An 18,528-nucleotide genomic window follows, 5' to 3' on the forward strand; every position below is an offset into this window, starting at 1 on the left:
AATAGTGTGAAATATAGTGATCTACAAATGAAATATATTTTGAACCTCTGAAGACCACAATGAGGAAGGAAGAACACTTGGATCATTTGATTCCTGAAAAGCCTGCACTCAATAACAGAGATTATTTTGAGAAGCACTTTTTTCTAGCCAAAAGACATATTTATGGCGTGCTAGTATCCTCGAACAAGTGAGTAAATTTCCTGTGGTCAAACTCGAACAGGGAGGAGGCAAAGTCAAACTCATTCTTTTCTTTTTAGTCAAGTCAGACTCATTCTAATAAGTGTTTGAGGTACACATTGATACTTTGAGCTTAAAATGAACAAACAATAATTAATTTCCCAAGATTGTAATAGAAAGCCTTAAACTGTCTAGCGGTACACATCAATGCTTTGAGCTTAAAATGAACAAACAATAAGAATGATAATCTCCCAAGATTGTAACAGAAATCCTTAAACTGTCAGCTGGGAGAAGAATGAAGTGAACAATCCAACATTACCACAGCTGTTTCCCTGAAAAAAAATAGCATCATGTGCCCTAATCCATTAACAAATAGTATTAATTTATACCGATAGAACAAAAACGCATTGAAAGGAAACGCATTTATATTCTAATGTTACAAGTGGTGGCTAGCCACCAGAAAGTCTTCCTTTACTCATTGTTTCACCAGAAGTTGCATCGTTTCACTCTGCTCTCCTGATCCTTCTCTTTCAAGAAAAAAACCCTACGTAGAGTGGGGAAGCATCACATTTGAAACCAACTATCTGTACTTGCCGAGCTCCATTTTCTTCTTGATTGCCTGTTGTCCATGATAAATAAAGGCATCTATGATCCCAGAAACTGTGAATACACCTGGCCATCATACAGAATAGCAAAATTTAGGGTTCTTAACTTTTCAAGTGGGCAAAGGTATCTTCCAGTAAACAAAGGATGAATACATATTAAGCCAAAAAAAAAACTTAAAAGCATAGATTGTCATTAAAAGATGCTACCTAAGACAGGACATCATTCTACTAAGGGATGGTGGCTGGTGGCTTCTCAAGTTCTCTGATCATTATTTTCCATGTTAAGCCAAAAAAAAAAAACTTAAAGCGTAGATTGTTATTAAAAGACACTACCTAAGACAGAACATCATTCTATTAAGGGATAGTGGCTGGTGGCTTCTCAGGTTCTCTGATCATTATTTTCTAAGTGGTTGAATAATCCTAAAGCTAGTTCATCTGATGAATTTCATAATGGGGAAACAAAACATTGTTGGATGCATCTGAATCTGTGTAAAAGAATAGATGGCCTCTGATATGCCGAAATTAAGCCTAATTAAAAAGGGACAAATGAAATAGGTCAAACCTCCAACAATAGCACATAAATTTGTCAGGAAGTGAAGCAGAGATTTGTTTTCTTCTGTGAAGATAACCTGCAACATATTCAACAATCAACCTTTTCAATAAATACGGACAGATAGACTTGTAAAATCACAAAAGTGGTATCTTACTGTATACTGGAATTTATCAGGCATGGAAACTAAGAACTTCTATATGAAAATATATTGGCAAAGCAACAGAATTTTTCTTTAAAGTTTAAACCAAAGGTCAGTTTATGTTCAAACAGCAAGTTTTAATGCAAAGGATGCACTCTCCATACTCAACAATAGCACAAGAATTCTTAGACTTCTTTTCTTCTTTTGAAACTTGAAAGGAGCATCTATAATGATCTTCGAATATATACCTTAATTGGCGAGAAGTCATAGAAGAAGAATACACCTGGAAGGGGTTTGGGATGAACATTCCCATCTCTGAAATGCTCTGTCGCTGAAAACTGCAAGTAGAATCACAATAACATATATGATGTGCTGTCACAATGTGTGTCGAACAAACAATTGATAACTGGCACTGCTCAAGAAAAACTTTACCTGATTTGAGTGAATTTTGTGTCCTCTTATGTCAGTGTAAATTGTCGGGACAACCTGAGCAAAATGAAGAACAACTCCTTAATTACAAGGGCATAATGAAAATAAGATTCACGCTTGAGGATAAGAGCATATGAAATTTACAACTAAAATATAAAAAGAAACACAAGAACAGAAATCAAGTTATTAATTACTCACCTTGATGAAGTATTGATATGCCCCAGATGATGCTTGCTGTGTCCAGTGGGCACTACAATTTTCATATTAACTGCTTAATGATTAAGAATACACAAACATCTAAAAAAGACAAGCATGGATATCCATCAATGCAGATATCTAGTTGGAATTTGAGGTGATAAGCCCAACTTACTTATCAAGTGGATTAACAACACCTGGGAAATCCTTTCCAAAAGATAGCTTGTTTATTTTGTGGGTAACCTGGAATTGTCAAGTCACGAAGATTAGATATGCTGCCCTATCAGAAGAAATTAACTACATAGAAGCTCCTCCAAATATATCCGAAAAATCACAAATCAAAAAGGTAAGGAATGCTACTCACATTATAATTTTCTGTTTGGAAGGCTAATAAATCATGCACATGGATGTCCGATTGGTGAAAGCTTTTTCCAGGGGCAAAATGGAAATTTCCGGCTACTTTACTGACATCCAAGAACCCATGGATGTTGCATCCTTCCCCGTGTTCATCCTTGATCTGTTTGATGAAACCCTCTCTTGAGCACTGAATCACATGTAAAACATCAGATAGAAAGACAAGGCCAGCCTAAAGCACATATATTCACAAATGCAATAGATAAACATGTTTATAAAATGAAGCTTCCTTGGAAAGTAACTAACAAAGAGAGACAAAAGTTGGAAAGTACAGCATAAAATGATAAAACTATCTGATGTCATGAGTTATTCAATTATCCGCTTCGAGAGGTCGTCTTGTCAGATGATCGACTCAGCAGAATGTTTGAGAAGGGCAAAATTCCCTAGATAAATTTTAACATATAGGAGAAAAGGTGCAAATAAAGGATCCTACATGAATATTTTCCTTCCGATCGACTCAATTTTTCTTGTTTGGATATTCTAGGAAATTTTAGAGGAAAACTAGATAGAAGAAGAGAGATGGAAGAAGGAAAAGGAGGTGGCGGTGGTGGGCGAAGGAGGAGAGTGTGGTGGGCTGAGGGGGAGGAGGTGATGGTAGTAGTGGGTGGAGGAGGACAACGTGGTGGTGGGCGGAGGAGAGGAGAGGAGAGCATGGTGGGATGGGAAAGAGATGAGGAAGGCGAGAGGGAGAGACTCTCATTCAAAGAATAGGAAAAATAAAATGTCAGGTTTAGTCTTTTTGCCATAGGAATTAGCTATTTCCCGTAGAAAATTTCCCTTTCAAAATGTTTCCAACAGTTAGTTAGGAAAACATTCCTATGAACCCAAAATTTCCTGACAAAACTAACTTTTTTACAAATTCCTATGAGAATTTAGTTATTCAAACAAAAGCTAAGTTATTTTGTATAGAATGAAGAACTAACTTCATGACAGTAGCAACTCCTATTAGGAGATAGAAGAAGTATATTAGAGATTTCAAAATTGTGAAAAGCCTATATGATTTTGCTGTAAGTGTAAGTTAAATGTGTAACAAAAGGAATGTTAACCTCAATTCAGATAACTGATTAGGAACATAATTAGGAATGAAGGCTTCCAGATATAGCAAACCTAGAAATTCAATTATGATTTTTGTGGAAACATGATTCTTAAAAATCAATAAAAGCCAAAAGTTAAAATAGGCCAACATCACTAGTTATACCTGGTCAATTAAGTCTGGATTTGACATGCCCCATCCTTTACTCCGATATGCTTCACGAACTTCTTCGCAGGAATTACAACAATGATCATCTGACTGCACTTAAAAATCAGCAGAAAATGATACAGTTTTCAAAGAAAGTCAAAGTGCCAATAGTTGATGGGGAAAAGAGTATGACAAAGTAAACTTAGGCACCAAGTATTGGTTTCAACAGAAATCAATTCCATAAGATGCAGCATACCTTTTCAGCACCATAGCATGAACCACAATAAGTCTCGTTATGGTCAAGTCTTCCCCCGTGTCTTTGTAAAGGTCTCTCAATCTATAGATAAATAAGGAAGTATGGATTACTCTCCTAAACTAGTAAAGTATATCTCATTTTATAGTAATAAGTGTAATTTACAATTATGTAAATTGGTACATTGATAATTCAATAAACACCAAAGATGTTTCCCATATCTATGAAGCTCTGAAGTGTTGAGCTAAGGTCGTATATTTTGATCAGAAATCACCAGATTTCAGGAGCCTCAGCATGCTTGTTTGAGTTTCAGTCAAAACTCACTAAATATGCCGACAATCCTCGTCGTGAACAGAGCGAGAGGACTCAAACTGGGACCAAAGTTCCTCCTAATGTCAGCACAAAAATATATAAAAGTGCCATAAAGGTTCTTCTCAACATAGAATTGATTCAATTTTGGTTTAGAATTTGAGGGAGGACCTCAAATCAGGAAATTGTCTGTCCCTCAAGGTTAGTATATCTTTTCTTTCTTGTTTCTCTGCTCCATACAGTTGATGTTTTTATTCCTTCTAATTACTCGCAAACCTCTTCATTTACACATTAAGAACTAGCTAATATATCTAAGTATGTTTCATTGATAAAGCTATGTATGACCTAGAAATTGTTGTAAGTTGTAACCTGATTATGGGTCTCCAAACTTCTGTAATGAAACATACTTTGACACAAACATGAGTGATATTATGTTGACTTTGTTCTAATCATACATGTTGCTACCGATAATGTATACATAAGACTAGAAAACTGAATCCTACGCTAAACAAAATCATTTAAAGCTTAAAATTATCAAATACATTAAAGAACCTAATGATAACTCTTGAGCAACAAGCTAGCTTCAAGTAATTATGCATATGAAAAAATGGAGGGTTACAGAAAGATCAGAAAATGAACTAGAACACTTACATTGAAGTCCACAAGCTTATAATATCTAAAAGTCCAAAAGGATGAAGCTACTAACCTTTCGGGCACCAATGCCGTCTTGCCTGGACTCAATAACATTACCAAGATGATCTAATCTTTTCTTTATGATGTCATGCCTCTAGAAGAAAACAGATGTTACAAATGTTGAATATGGTTTAAATAATCTTGCAATAAATTAAACACTAAAAATAACAAAATAAAAGGGTAGACATACTATATCATAATGTTGCTCCCCACTGATATCCACGGTATCAACACTTAGAAGAGAACAAGCAAGAGCTGGAAAAGTAATATCAAACTGCAAAATTAAAAGAATAATTATTACTTCCTGATTAGATGATCTAATATTTCTCTAAGGTTCCAGTATAAGCCTATTTATAATATACACGTCCTTCAATAAACAGTGGACCGTTTATCCCCCTTGCAATAGCATTTTCAATGTACACACAGGATTTACAAAGCAAGTGAAATCATCATCAAAGTATTGTTTAAAATTAAAAATAATCATCCTGACCAAAATAATTCAAACATATGAAAAATGATGAATCTTGTATGTCTGTAATGGTTTGGAAAACCAAATATATTTCCTTGGACAATACAAAAGTCTTTGCAGTGTAATGAACTCGAAGCTAATAACTCCAAAAGAATGTTGGATACTAACATTGACTCGTAATCTTTCCCCTCTTGACGTATCTACTATCAACTTAGTCTCAGTTGCTGAATAAAAGTATAGTCCTGCAAGAAATAAGATTACATGCAAATGATGCTTAGATCCATAAATTAGATATAGATATATAAGACTTTGTTGAGTCATTTATACAATTCAGCTGAAAAGAATACAATGTGAAATAAATTTGAGCACAAGAGAGAAAATTAGCAAGTTACATAGTGCATAGGTTACCTGAGTAGAGCAAGCCAAACATACAGGTATACAAATGAATGTCAAAAGACATACAGCACAAAACCTGGTTATTCCAATCTTTCACTAAATTTTCCAATCATTCAATTGGATCACATCCTTCACTATCTAGGTCTTTCTTTTTATTTTGCAACTCTAAATGTACTGTTTGTCAATATAAATGCCCTGTGATCCACATAAAAATTGCTAAAACAAGGCCCTTCAAACAATTTGCCCATCGACACTATCCAATTTTCATTACATGTCGACTACCAAAACACAAGTCTAGTAACCATCAAAACTATCTAACTCAATTCACATGTCAACTACCCAAAATCAACCCCTCTGCCATAATTGCTGCAATGTTTATCCTCACATTTTTGCAAGCAAACTTGCTAGAATAGTTCCCAATTCTCCTTTTTTTTCCCTACAATCACTTGATACATAAGTCTTTCAATTGGTTGATACATCACATAAGCAATCCTATAAAAATCAATAAAAGTAGTGCTAGAGCTTGGAATAGAAATTTATCAATGATATTAAGATGAGGACCTTTATCAAATGCATGTGCGATAAGAGAAAAACTAATATTATTTCCCACCAGAAAAAACATATGACCAATTCAAGACAAAAGGACAGGTGCATCCCAAAAATAAATATTTCTGTTTTTAACTACCAAACTGACCTATCAGAGCATAGATCGATGAACTAATAGTTTCTATGATCAAGGACAGGGCTTCTGAATATATATAAAAACAGAAAGGTGGGAAAAAGAAGAAGCAATATTGCAATAGAAAGCACACTTGCATCGAGCAACCTAACCATTTGAAAAACGATTCAAAACCAAATCTTACAGGAAGCCACGACAGAGAACTACAAGCTTAAGCAACTAAACATACAAAAATAACTCAAAATACAATTTTTAAGAGAACCCGATGCACTTGAATTAAACCATCCGCATAGCTAGTCATATTCGATCAGATAACAGATAACCACAATCGAAAACCGAAAGGTCGCTTACTGGTCTCGGAGATGAAGAGGAATAGCATAATTACGGCGGAGACGACGGTGACGATGCCGCCAGAGAGCGTCCTGCTATAGAAATCCTCGTTGATCTTCGGGTAAGCGTCCAGATTCTTGAGCTTGTTGAGGATTTCCATCTTCTGCGCTAGAATCGAAGCCCTAGAAATCCGAATGCCGCGGAAGAAACCTAGGGCTTTGTCTCCGCTCTTCGTCTCCTCCGACCAGAGCTCTTCTTTTCCTCTCCGGTCTCACCGGTGGAGTCGTCAAAGCTTAAAACAAGACTCCTGATTTTGACCACCGTCTAATAATTCATAAATAGAAAGGTCCCCAGCGAATTACGGGGGCGAATTTGCAAATTAATATTGCACGTGGTGTTTATTGAAAAAAAAAATCGGAAGAAGGCTTTATTGCACTTATGGAAATTATGAGGGAGTTAACTGCAAAAAGAGATAGAGGAAAACAAAATTATTGCCGAACCTTCTAGATTAATTTGTGACCAAAATGCCCCCAGCAAGTTATATATATATATATATATATATACGGAGAAATTATATTTTAATCTGGATGACTAGGCCTAAATTCATTTTAAAATCCTAATTGGATAAGTTTTTTTTTTTACTGATTAAAAATAGTACTAATTAAATTTTAGACGATAAATATATCACAAAAATATACATACATTTAATATATTTGTTATATCTTTATTATCTAAATTTTAAATTAGTGTTAACTTTTTATGAACAATAAATTAGCTAAACATGATAGAAAAAAGTAACGGTTGAAAGTACACAATTCTTTTAGATCAGAGCTCAGCTTGATTGAAATGTGCTCAAAATAAGTTTTCAAATTGGAACAAAATGATGTGAGCTTGACTCAAATACAAAACCAAATTATATCAAATTTTATTTGACTCATTTTTCTTCTCCGCAAGCTTAAACATTTGGATTAGTTTTTTTTTCTTGAGAAAAAATTCCTAAATCAATGGTTCCATTCAATTTGGTACAATACAACTTGATACATCGAATATTAAAGAAAAATAGGGCAGCGACCGTTTTACAAATAGACTAACCTATGGGAGGAGCATAGTATCCGGCATAGCACAAAATAATATTACAAAAGAATATAAAAAAATACGGCAACCATCCTAAAATTAAGACTCCTGCTTGGCCAACATGGGCAACACCAAACATCATAATAGACCTAAAAAAAGTAGATATTAACACAAGCCACTAAATTTTTGGACAGAGTAAGAGAAAGGAGATACTAGCAAAGCGAGAGCATGATAGAGAGCAATCGTTGCTTTTTCAAAAATACGGGCAACGAAAACCTAAGGAATAAAATAATTGTTAACAAAACAAAAATGAAGGCCACCCGGAGTAGGCTGGATTCAAAGTTTATATTCAATTGCAGCACAATTCTATAGCTGGAACTAATTTCAAAATTTGTGGATTGCTATGGTGGTATTTAATCAATTTGAATTAGGTCAGGCTCGACCAGGGCCCGAACCGAGCCCGGAGCCCCACATAGCCCGAGTTCGGTGGCAATTACGTAAATTTAGGACTTTTTTTTTTTTTTTTTGGTGGTGCTCATCTTAATACCTCCACGCTAGAACCCTTCTAGGGTTTTCCGACTGCGAGATCTCTTTGGTTGCCCTCTCTCCTCATTGGAGCCGCTCCGATGGCACCTACGAAGAAGACGGTATCTTTACATCATCGCCAATCAATATTTCAATTTAGATTCCCTCTTCTTCCTTGGAGCACGGAGCCGGGGATTATATTTCCTTCTTTTTTGGGGGATCTTTTAGTTGATATTTTTTTTGTGGTCTCTTTTTTATCGATTCGCAGAAGAAGAGCAATGAGAGCATTAACAATAGGCTCGCCCTCGTGATGAAGAGTGGAAAGTATACACTCGGGTACAAGACGGTGCTTAGATCTCTTCGTAGCTCTAAAGGTATCACCTTGAATCAATATCTTCTTCTTGTTTTGTTCTCTCTAGGTCTTAAAATGTAGATGCCAGATCTATAACGGTAACTCTGTTCAAATTGGCTGTGAGTTTATTATATATGCTCTATCGAAGACAGAATTTTATGTATGTTTTGATATTTCGATTTTATACTAATATTTTACAGAAATATGCTCAAGTTCACCTATGAAATCATTCTTTACTTGGTTGTATTTCTGTTTCATTGAGATCTGTGTTGAATCACTCAAAATTTGTCGTACTCATCCATTATCTTTAGTTTTGGATAAACAAAAGTTTATTTCAAGTTTAGACGTAGTTGATTAGTAGCATTTATGTGCGTCTGTATAGAAAATCCTGTACCTAGTGTATCTAAATGTGAGTTTGTTTTTATTTATTTATGATAAAGTGAAACATGATTTCTTTTCATTTTCTCCATGTTTGCCAGTCTTAACCATATAACTAGTTGGATGCTTTTGTATTAGCCATATAACTACTTGGATGCTTTTAGCTTGACATAGTTCTGGTAAGGTTTAGTGTCATTCCAATAACAATTGCATTGAAGCTGATATTGTTGCATTGAAATTGGTTCATAGAAAGGAACCAATGAAATTGTAGTTATACACTGACTTTTGAACTTGACATAGCTGCTTTATATCATATAAGAATCTGATTAGGCTCCATAAATGGTATCCATCTTTTCTCAAGAGACAAGTGTGACCGAATAGTCAGGAGCAGCAGAAAGTTTTATTTTACCACTAGTCATCTGATTTGAGTTGACATACAAATTGCAGTTTATGCATAGTGCTGTACATTACATGACCGAGTTCGTTTGTATCTGATCTTCTTGCTACTCTTCTGGTGTTTTTCTTCTACAAAGAGCATCTATGGTGGATTTGGGGAACTACTGTCCCTGAAAAACAAATATGCCATTGTGGTGCCATGGCAGTTTTAGATCCCTACTATGCTCTGGACACTTCAGTGGTCTCTAAATGGATCTCTTGAATGTTTGCATCATTCTTTACTCACTACTTAATTGGGATTTTGTCAAGACTTATAGCCTATTTGGATAGTTAATTTTGTTTTTCCTGGGATATTCTCACACAAGTGCATCCATTCAAGGAAAAGAGAGGGGAAGGAACTCAGAAAGTAAAGATGATGGGGCTGGTTAGCCATGCCCAATCTTCAAATTTTATGATTTGATTGCCAACATTGACATATGTTATTTCTTATCCCTAAAAATCTTGATATTTATGATCAGGGATTATGTTAGTGAATTCCTTTTACCTTATCCCATTAAACACACACTCCAAGCAAAGAAGATAGTTTTGGATTTTTTGTTCACACTTCCAAATAGATCCTACTGTAGGTGTCTCTTATGATTAGAGAACTTCTGTGATATTTGTCATATTTTTCTTGGTTTATTTTTTAAACATTATTATCTTTTAGGTGTTTCACTGTCATGCAATTTGATGGACTACATAGCATCAGTATACTTGTCGTTGGCACATATTTATATACTGTTGTAAGCCTTAAAATAAGATTTTCACTTTGAGTCTTAACTTTGTTGATAACTAAAATCATGTTCTGTGTTTCCAGGTAAGTTGATAATAATTGCAAACAACTGCCCTCCACTCCGAAAATCTGAGATTGAGTACTATGCTATGTTGGCGAAGGTTGGAGTGCATCACTTCAACGGAAGTAAGTGCAATTCTCTCCTTGCTCATTCTGATGCCCATCCACTGATATTGCTAATTGTTCTAGTACTATAAACGTATTTAATTGATCCTCTTTACAGATTCAATTTGTAAAGGTTTTTATTAATAATTTCTTCATCAGATAGATTCCAGATCTTCTTCTGAGGAATAAATCTTCTATTTTCAAAAATATAAATACATGTATTCAGATAATAGTAATAATTGATGCCCAATTTAGAGAGACCATCTATTCCCTTGGTAATCTGTCATATCTCTGGGAACATGAGAGTGTGATGCAAGTGATATAGAGTTACATGAAAGTCTTGATCATTTCTCTTGCGTATTTCTTTTTAAGAAAATCCTAGTATTCTTGATGGTCTTATTTTCTTTCCTAGGAGGTTCACTTAAAATGGGCATCATGTTTCTTACCTCTAGAGTCTTATATTTTTAGATAGATGTGATCTATTTGTCAAAGGTGTAACAGTTACCATTTTCTCATAATTTGCTGATGTTGCACAGACAATGTTGATCTTGGAACTGCTTGCGGCAAATATTTTCGTGTCTGCTGCCTCAGCATTATTGATCCTGGTTTGTTCACCTGCCCCCCCTCCTCTCTTTGCTCATCAATTTCTTTTTTCCTGAGGTCAACATTTTAATGTCGAATGATCGGCTCAGGTGACTCGGACATCATCAAGAGCATCCCTGGTGATCAGTGAGAGACAAAGGAATCGTAGCTTGTGGTGCTGCTGTAGGGAATCCAATCATACATCTGCCTGCATGGCAAATGGTCGTTTATTTATTATCTTTAGCACTGGAATTTTGACATGGAGTTAACTGCTTAGAATTAGAACAACACCCTGTGTTGGAGATTTTAATCTGTGGTTGCAACAATTTGTGTTAAAATCATTATGTCATTTTAACATATTTTAATCTGTAGGGATTCATAAAATCATCTCAAGAAAGTAAATTGGCGTTTAAGAAACTAAGCTCCTAAAATTCTTTTGTTAGGTCAAGGTTAATATACTTTCCACCTGGTCTCCAAAATTTCCATAATCTCTGGAACGCCCCAAAGAACAAAAAGGATTGTACCTCACTACTGTGTGGTTTTGCCAATTACACCAATCTGAATGTATTCTTAATTAAATACTTTAATTTTTTTTTAATTTGAAACAAATTGTAATAATTACCCTTTTATTATATTTGATTAATTAATTTTTTTTATTATAAACAAAATTGTAGATAATAATATTTAAAGAATGCTAACTAGATTTCAGATAATAAAATATAACATATATATTAAATAGATGCATATATTTATTATATTTTTGTCAATTAGTATTATTTTAATGTGTTGAAAAATTTATTTAATCCTCTATAATTTGTTCTCAAACACAAGTTTTTAAAATTGACTTTTATATCGGTCAAAATAGGATGAAAAAAATAATTATTATACCAAAGCAAACTAAAATAAAATCATACGGGGTAAATTGTAAATTAACCTAAAAATATATATTTGTTTTAAAAAGTTAGTAGGAGCTACAGAGCGCCTTCTCCATTTCCCCCCTTCCTACCACCTCTTTCGTCGTTCCATGGCGCGGGCGAAGCACTTCTCGAACAGACCCTCTTCCCGCTCCAAGAGAAGGCTCCAATGGAACCAATCCTCTCAACCCCAAAAAGGTCTTCTCTTTATCTCTCTCTCCCTCTCTCCCTCTCTACTCTCTCTCTCTCTATCCTTTCTCTCTCTGCTCTGCCCTCTCAATTCACTAAAACCCTAGCTCTCAAATCTTTAAAACCCTAGCTCTCAAATCTATCTTTGCAGGTGAAGCGAGCGCCTCGGCTACCCCATCACGAGCCACCACCGTGAGGCCCCATTTCCCCTCATTTAACCTTATTCCGTATTGTATTGGGTTTTGATCGGATATATATGGGACGAGATTGCAGGGCAGCGAGCAGGTAGCGAGCCCCGGCGGAACCGGTGCCGCTAAAGGTCTAGTTTTTATGATTTCTTCTTGCAATTTATCTACGTCTGGAAATTGGGTTATTGTTATTGTTCTTTTTCCTTTTTCCTTTTTATTTTTTTTTCTTTCCGGGGAATTGACGAGTGATTTCTAGACGCAGGGACGCCGAACCAAAAGGGATCCCGCCGTTACCGGTTCAAGTCGGGCACCGTGGCGCTTCGTGAGATAAGGAAGCTGCAGAAATCGTGCAAGCTGGTGCTGCCATTTGCGCCTTTTGTCAGAATTGTTAGTATCATCGTCCATCCTCGAGTTCGTAGTTAATGATATGCTGTTGGAGTTGCACGTATTTTTAGTTTTTAGTCCTTGTATAATGAGAATGGAGCTGCGAAAGTAAAATTTTGGATTCTCTATTCCTTTTCCGGATTATTTTTATTGTTGGCATGTTTCCCTTCTAAAATCTCTTCTTTGTAGGTATGAGTATACCCCACAGAACCTTTGTTTTTGGGTCGATGCCTCCCAAATTGCACTTTGTTAACTAGTTAAAAACCTGGACCATTTGATCTTTAAAATATGAATATGGGTAAGTACTAACCATGCCAAAAAAGGGTTTTGAGGGGTATACTTACAAGTATCGAATTTAGAAGGGTATAGTCATAAATAGTTGGTTTTGTGGGTTGTACAGAAAAAAGATATCTTCCTTTTCCCTTCTGACTTTCTCTTTCTCTTTGGCTTTCCTAAAGGATAAATTTTGGTGTATCTTAGCAATTAGCATATGCACTTTTATCTGAAATTCCAATTTTTTCTTTTAATTTTAGGTAAAGGAGATTACAAGCTTCTATTCAAGGGAAGTCTCACGGTGGACCGGTGAAGCTCTAGTAGCAATGCAAGAGGTTATTTGGCTTTATATTTTCCTCTTCTTTTCTTTTCTCCCATATGTTAGATATATAAGTTTAAGTTGAAAACATGTAGCCTGAAGTATATGAGAATGCTAACTTATATTGTGTAGTGAGGGCGTGGTGTGACAGGGCAGTGAAGTATCATGACATTCTTACTGATTAGGATTCAAATCATAGGAAGAACCTACCTAGTGACAGGGTTAAGGTTTCACGCCTTCCTAGGTTCGATAGACAAAGGAACTTGTGCATGTATATGCCCTTTTGTCATATACGATAGTAGGGTTCATCTAACACAGTATTATTGTGAATTTTTCATTTCTGTTTTTATATATTACCTTTGGGATAGTGAGATATGTGCATCATGAGCTTATCTATATTAAATTCTTGATACAAAATATCTCTCTTTTGGACATAGTATCACAACCATAACAAGGATGGTCTTTCACAGTAAAGGTTATTCTATAGTTCAATTCAGACTTACGAGGAATTATTCGTCAAACTTTTCCTTGTGCACCTTTTCATTGTTTTCATTTTTGCAGGCAACAGAGTGTCATATGCAAGAATTGTTTGAAGATGCTTATCTATGTACAATTCATGCTAAACGTGTTACGCTTAGTAAGTTCGGAATACCGACATAGGTTGCTCTTTTCAGTTTTTATTTTTCTCTTCTTTCGCAGATGTATTATCGATCATTTAATGCATACGATAAATTACTTTTTTGTTTCTAATGCGTGAATGCTTTTCAAATCGCTCACGATCGTTTACATCAATTAATCAGTTGATAATGCTTAAGTTCACAAACTGGCAACTATCTTCACAAAGGAAATTGTCAAACTTGAAGTTGTATAGGTAATGCATCCTAGTTTAATTTCAAAAAGTCTACAAAGATCCTTATTTCTTAGTGAACACATTTTACTGGTTCAGTTTCTTTATTTGATTAATTGACCTTTGAGATAGTGGTACGTTAGATATGTGAAGTGCAAGTGGAAATGTGGAACTATATATACAACCTCTTAGAAAGTGTACAATAATGTATGTATACTCTAATATGAGCTAGAAGCTGTTTATTTACTTTTATCAATTGGTTGTGAAGATGCTTGAGATTCCCTGTGCACATGATGCAAGTGTGCAAATTTGAGCTACCATGGCTCATTGGCACACCAAGAGACGCTCTCTAGTAGTTTAACATGGGTAGTTGGTCTAAAACTTTGAATTGGATTTTAGAAGATCATACTTGTTAAATATAAAATATAAAAATTACTGTTCTCTAAAGCCTTGTTTGGTTCGAGGCTAAGCCTCGGACTTGATCAGTTTGTCTCATTTCTTAGTTTTGATTTTTTGAAGAATGAACTTGGTTAGATATAAAAGAGATAAAAAAAAATGTTGGTTACTAAACCAGTTCAAAGGGGTTCCTAAACTTAAAGCAAACAAGACCTAATAATTTAAGTGTTTAGAATAGTTGATGAGTTAACGTGGTATTAGATCATAGATTTTCAATTCGAATTTTGTCAAGTTCATTTGTTTAAAATATGAAAACTTTTACCTATTTAAATTAAATCCACTTTTTAAGGCTTATAAAAATATCCCCAAAGTGGGGGAGAGTGTTAAATATAAAATATAAAAATCACTGTTTTTTAAAGTTTGTGAATTAACACCAAAGAATACTAAAAAGGATCTAAGATTTATAGACTTTGTCCTTCGACTATGATATATAGGTAGATTGCTTGCTCTGGCCACCTAAACTGAACTTTCTTGGTGTTAATATGTCAAATCAACCTAAGAAAAAGAATACGAAATTGAGGGTGTTGATAATTCTCCTTCCAATTGATTCACCTTGAGTGACCACCTAGTGAAGATTCTAATCAATAAAGGGGGTGGAACATATATGCAACCTTAGCCTCATTTCTGAAGAGGTTATTTCCAAGATGAATCGTGATCTCTTGAATGCACACGGTAAGCTGTCACATTAAGTGAAACCCTCTAATTAATATTTTGCAAAATTGGTCATATGGAGAATCTTGGAATCATAATAACAGTTGATTAGGGTTGGTAGGAATCAAGCTACACTCCGGCCCTCTCATCCCTATGAGATTGAGGAGAGTGGTTTGAGTTTGAAAGATATTTGACACTTGTTTATGAATAACGCAGAAAGAGGTAAGAATAATGTCTTATTGTTTTTTTTTTGGTAAGTGACATGTCACATATGGGCTGAGATTTGTTTGAGATACAACCTGTTAACTAGTTGAGCAACTCAATTGATTCGACCAGCCTAAATGACACTTTGGTTTATTTCAAATAGTTTGACAGAAACAAGACCGTAACTGAATTAAACTGCCAATCTAGTTCTGCAACCTAGTCCTATCCTAGTTTTAGATCTGTTTTTCAACCAGTCATTCTTTTCGAAACTAAGACCTCATTTGGTTCGTTCATATAGTTTTTCAATGATAACTTTATACGCACATCTTAAAGGCAAATTAGGTATATGTATAATTTTTCTCACATTTTGTTGTTTGGTTGTAAAATGTAATGAGTACATTAAATAAGTTTATATAAGAATTTGTGTTTAGTTATTAAATTGTGAGTAAGTATATTAACTATAATAAAAATCTTGCTTACAAATATGTATAATTTTATCGCACCCGTTCACTAAAATTTTGTGCATAACTTGTTACATGACTTACTTTATGCAAGATTTGATTAAAATATAGATAAATAAATATTTGGCTGTAAATTATATTTAAGGGAGATCTAATTTATGAATAAGTATCATTTGTATGTATGAACCAAACATCACCTAATTCTTTAAACCAACTAGTGGAGTTTTTGCCGAAACTTGAAATGTTGCTTTGGTCCATGTTTGAAGTCCTTGTCATGTTTTCTTCTTCCATTTTATGTATTCCTTTGCCTATAATTTTCATACTGGCTTGTACTCAAATAGACATGTTTAGATTGTTGGACTGGTTGCAGGCATGTATCTTTTCTGTATAGTTTCTTAATTTCCTTTATGTTTATTCTTGCAAATAACTACTCTAATACTTGATTTTGAGGAGCTCATCTAATGTGATGACAGAGACGTAACACTATTTAATGTGATGTTGAGGTTGTCAATATTTTGACCTCTTTATTTTATGCTTCCTATACACCATCATGTCAAATTTGTTTTGTTTCAGTGCAAAAGGATTTACAACTGGCAAGGCGGATTGGAGGCCAAAGGATGTGGTGAACAAGCCAAAGCAAACCATGCTTTCTCATGTTGGCATTGTGATTTGTGAATGCTTGTGACATTAGCACTGACATCTCTGAATTTTAGGGTAGGTTCTTTTATGAATAGGTTCATTTCTAGGTTAGCAAAGAAAGAGGTTAAGTTAGTCCTGGCATACAATTCTTTTAGGGAAGTGTCATATTTGTCGGCGGAAGCTTTGGGCTTTGTTTGATTTGGGCTTTATTTGATTCTGCTTAGAAGGTGATATGCTTGTGTTACACCATCATCTGCTGATGTAAATCTTTCAACATTTGGTGCAACTTTAGCTTGTCCAGTAAAACCTAACATTTTGGAAATATCAAAATCCTTTTACTTCTTTGTGAATCTGTATCTTCAGGCACTTCTTAATGAATAACTGTGCTAAGAATTCAGTTTACCTATCTGTTTCATCACAATGCCATGTTGGAAGTAACAGACCTGTTCTTTTTAGCTATGTGCACAGATGGAGCTAATTCACTCAATGAGCATGTATACTCGTGATGCTTGATCTTTTGTATCTGTTAACTCTCTATTGATTCAGGCAACAATTTGCTTCGGCACGCCGTCGACAAAGAATCTTTGGTGTTTGCCATGTGGATGGCAAGTCATTGTTGACACTATCTGGAGGATTTCTAGGGCCTCTTTTTGGGAAGAAGGGAGCAGTGAAACTTTAGATTAGTTGGTGCTGTCCAAAGTGGAAAGGGTGCTTAAAGGGATTCTTTTCTTGTTACTAAAGCTCTGATGGGCAATGATCCTCCTTGGAGTCGTTGATCATTTATGGATGTTGACTGGTTGGCTGACTAATTTGTGGAACTACAATGGCATTTTACTATTAGAATATATGCTTCATGATCAATAAAGTGTTCCCTGTATACCATGAGGTACCATGACATCTTGATGTTACATAGTACCTGTTGGTGGTTTTGTTTTGTAGAGTCAACCCTATATTTCAGCCAGTTAGAAGTGTGGAATACTCTGCTGCATTGCTAGTTCATCTTCGAAGCGGCAATTAAAACATTCAACAGTCAGTTGAATGCTTTATAGTCTTTATAGTCTGGCAAGCAAATTATAATGGGTGCTCCCTCCCAAATAACTTTTTGAAAATATCATTCATGATGATGATGATTCAGGTGAGAATTCTTCCAAAAATGTCAGTAGTGAATTTAGACTGTTCAACAATTTATATTGAATATATGTAGTTGAACTAATTATTAAATAATTGGTAGTTTTACTATTCATTAATGCTAAAAAATTTAGCGGTTTACATATAAAATATTTAGCGCTTAACGGATAAAATACTCAACAATTTTACTATTGATTTATAACATGACAGTTTAGCCAAAGTATAAACATATCTTCTTTTGTAATAAATATAGTGACCATACCAAAATGGTACAAATTTAAAAAAAAAGAAACGCAGCCAATTTTGGTCAAACCAAACTAGCAATATTCTAAAACCTTTTTTACCAAAATGGATTGCCCTCTCATTTATTTATCAAATAGAGTCTAATTCACTGTAGCCCTAATAAAAATATTAAATTAATCAGTATTTTATTCCAGACAAAAATGTTGAACTGTTTAGCGTTTTTGTCTGGTCCTAAAACACTGAACAGATCAATGTTATATATATATATATATAAATTTTTTTAACTTAGTTTTTCAGTAATTTAGGGAAAAAATTGTATACTATAGTGAATTAGACTCTATTTTGTAAATATGTTTAAGAGTACTCTATTTTGATTAAAAAAAAAGAAAAAGAGAGAGAGAGAGAGAGTCTATTTTGGTCAAAAACTCCCAAAACTCCACTTATTCTACCTATTGTGGGGTCTGACCACCATTACACGTCCGGACCGAACAGGCAAACATTAACCAAGAAACAATAGCTAAGCCCACAGCGTTTGTCTTTTGGACTGGGCCGGTTCCTGTGAGTCTG

At 34.8% G+C, this 18,528-nt stretch overlaps 3 protein-coding genes across 5 annotated transcripts; 2 read left to right on the plus strand and 1 right to left on the minus strand.

Annotated features, from left to right (window-relative positions):
• Positions 1–403: 403 nt before the first annotated feature.
• Positions 404–7,124, minus strand: LOC140771109 (uncharacterized). Its single transcript, XM_073112510.1, has 13 exons — positions 6,843–7,124; positions 5,585–5,658; positions 5,138–5,221; positions 4,961–5,041; positions 3,949–4,029; positions 3,711–3,803; positions 2,463–2,642; positions 2,274–2,341; positions 2,102–2,153; positions 1,907–1,960; positions 1,723–1,812; positions 1,345–1,411; positions 404–849 (listed from the first exon to the last, which is right to left on the minus strand). The coding sequence occupies exons 1-13, from the start codon at positions 6,979–6,981 to the stop codon at positions 758–760; spliced, it is 1,155 nt and encodes a 384-aa protein (XP_072968611.1). The 5' UTR covers positions 6,982–7,124; the 3' UTR covers positions 404–757.
• A 1,305-nt stretch (positions 7,125–8,429) lies between these two features.
• Positions 8,430–11,449, plus strand: LOC140771172 (large ribosomal subunit protein eL30). The gene is made up of 5 exons (XM_073112608.1): positions 8,430–8,542; positions 8,689–8,794; positions 10,403–10,504; positions 11,020–11,088; positions 11,176–11,449. Exons 1-5 carry the CDS (start codon positions 8,522–8,524, stop codon positions 11,214–11,216), a joined length of 339 nt encoding a protein of 112 aa, XP_072968709.1. The 5' UTR covers positions 8,430–8,521; the 3' UTR covers positions 11,217–11,449.
• A 139-nt stretch (positions 11,450–11,588) lies between these two features.
• LOC140771171 (histone H3-like centromeric protein CENH3) lies at positions 11,589–16,940 on the plus strand. 3 transcript variants are annotated; one of them, XM_073112605.1, is made up of 7 exons: positions 11,589–12,177; positions 12,320–12,360; positions 12,442–12,487; positions 12,613–12,743; positions 13,274–13,348; positions 13,894–13,969; positions 16,525–16,940. In XM_073112605.1, the coding sequence occupies exons 1-7, from the start codon at positions 12,090–12,092 to the stop codon at positions 16,575–16,577; spliced, it is 510 nt and encodes a 169-aa protein (XP_072968706.1). In that variant the 5' UTR covers positions 11,589–12,089; the 3' UTR covers positions 16,578–16,940. The 3 variants fall into 3 exon arrangements, with proteins under 3 accessions (XP_072968706.1, XP_072968707.1, XP_072968708.1); XM_073112606.1 differs by having other exon boundaries at positions 12,619–12,743; XM_073112607.1 differs by lacking the exon at positions 13,894–13,969.
• The last annotated feature ends 1,588 nt before the right edge of the window (positions 16,941–18,528 follow it).

The sequence above is a fragment of the Typha angustifolia genome, chromosome 11, assembly GCF_048772165.1.
Source record: "Typha angustifolia cultivar Huaian chromosome 11, ASM4877216v1, whole genome shotgun sequence".
NCBI lineage: Eukaryota > Viridiplantae > Streptophyta > Magnoliopsida > Poales > Typhaceae > Typha > Typha angustifolia.

Bases quoted from the DNA above. Each gene is read 5' to 3' on its own strand.
- LOC140771172 (XM_073112608.1), top strand. From the start codon at position 8,522: ATGGCACCTACGAAGAAGACG. The intron at 8,795-10,402 runs GTATCACCTTGA...CTGTGTTTCCAG, and splicing joins ATCTCTTCGTAGCTCTAAAG to GTAAGTTGATAATAATTGCA. The intron at 11,089-11,175 runs GTTTGTTCACCT...TGATCGGCTCAG, and splicing joins CCTCAGCATTATTGATCCTG to GTGACTCGGACATCATCAAG.
- LOC140771109 (XM_073112510.1), bottom strand. From the start codon at position 6,981: ATGGAAATCCTCAACAAGCTCAAGAATCTGGACGCTTACCCGAAGATC. The intron at 5,659-6,842 runs GTAAGCGACCTT...TATTTCTTGCAG, and splicing joins CCTCTTCATCTCCGAGACCA to GACTATACTTTTATTCAGCA. The intron at 2,154-2,273 runs GTAAGTTGGGCT...TGAAAATTGTAG, and splicing joins GTTGTTAATCCACTTGATAA to TGCCCACTGGACACAGCAAG.
- LOC140771171 (XM_073112605.1), top strand. From the start codon at position 12,090: ATGGCGCGGGCGAAGCACTTCTCGAACAGACCCTCTTCCCGCTCCAAG. The intron at 12,178-12,319 runs GTCTTCTCTTTA...CTATCTTTGCAG, and splicing joins ATCCTCTCAACCCCAAAAAG to GTGAAGCGAGCGCCTCGGCT. The intron at 12,361-12,441 runs GTGAGGCCCCAT...ACGAGATTGCAG, and splicing joins CCCCATCACGAGCCACCACC to GGCAGCGAGCAGGTAGCGAG.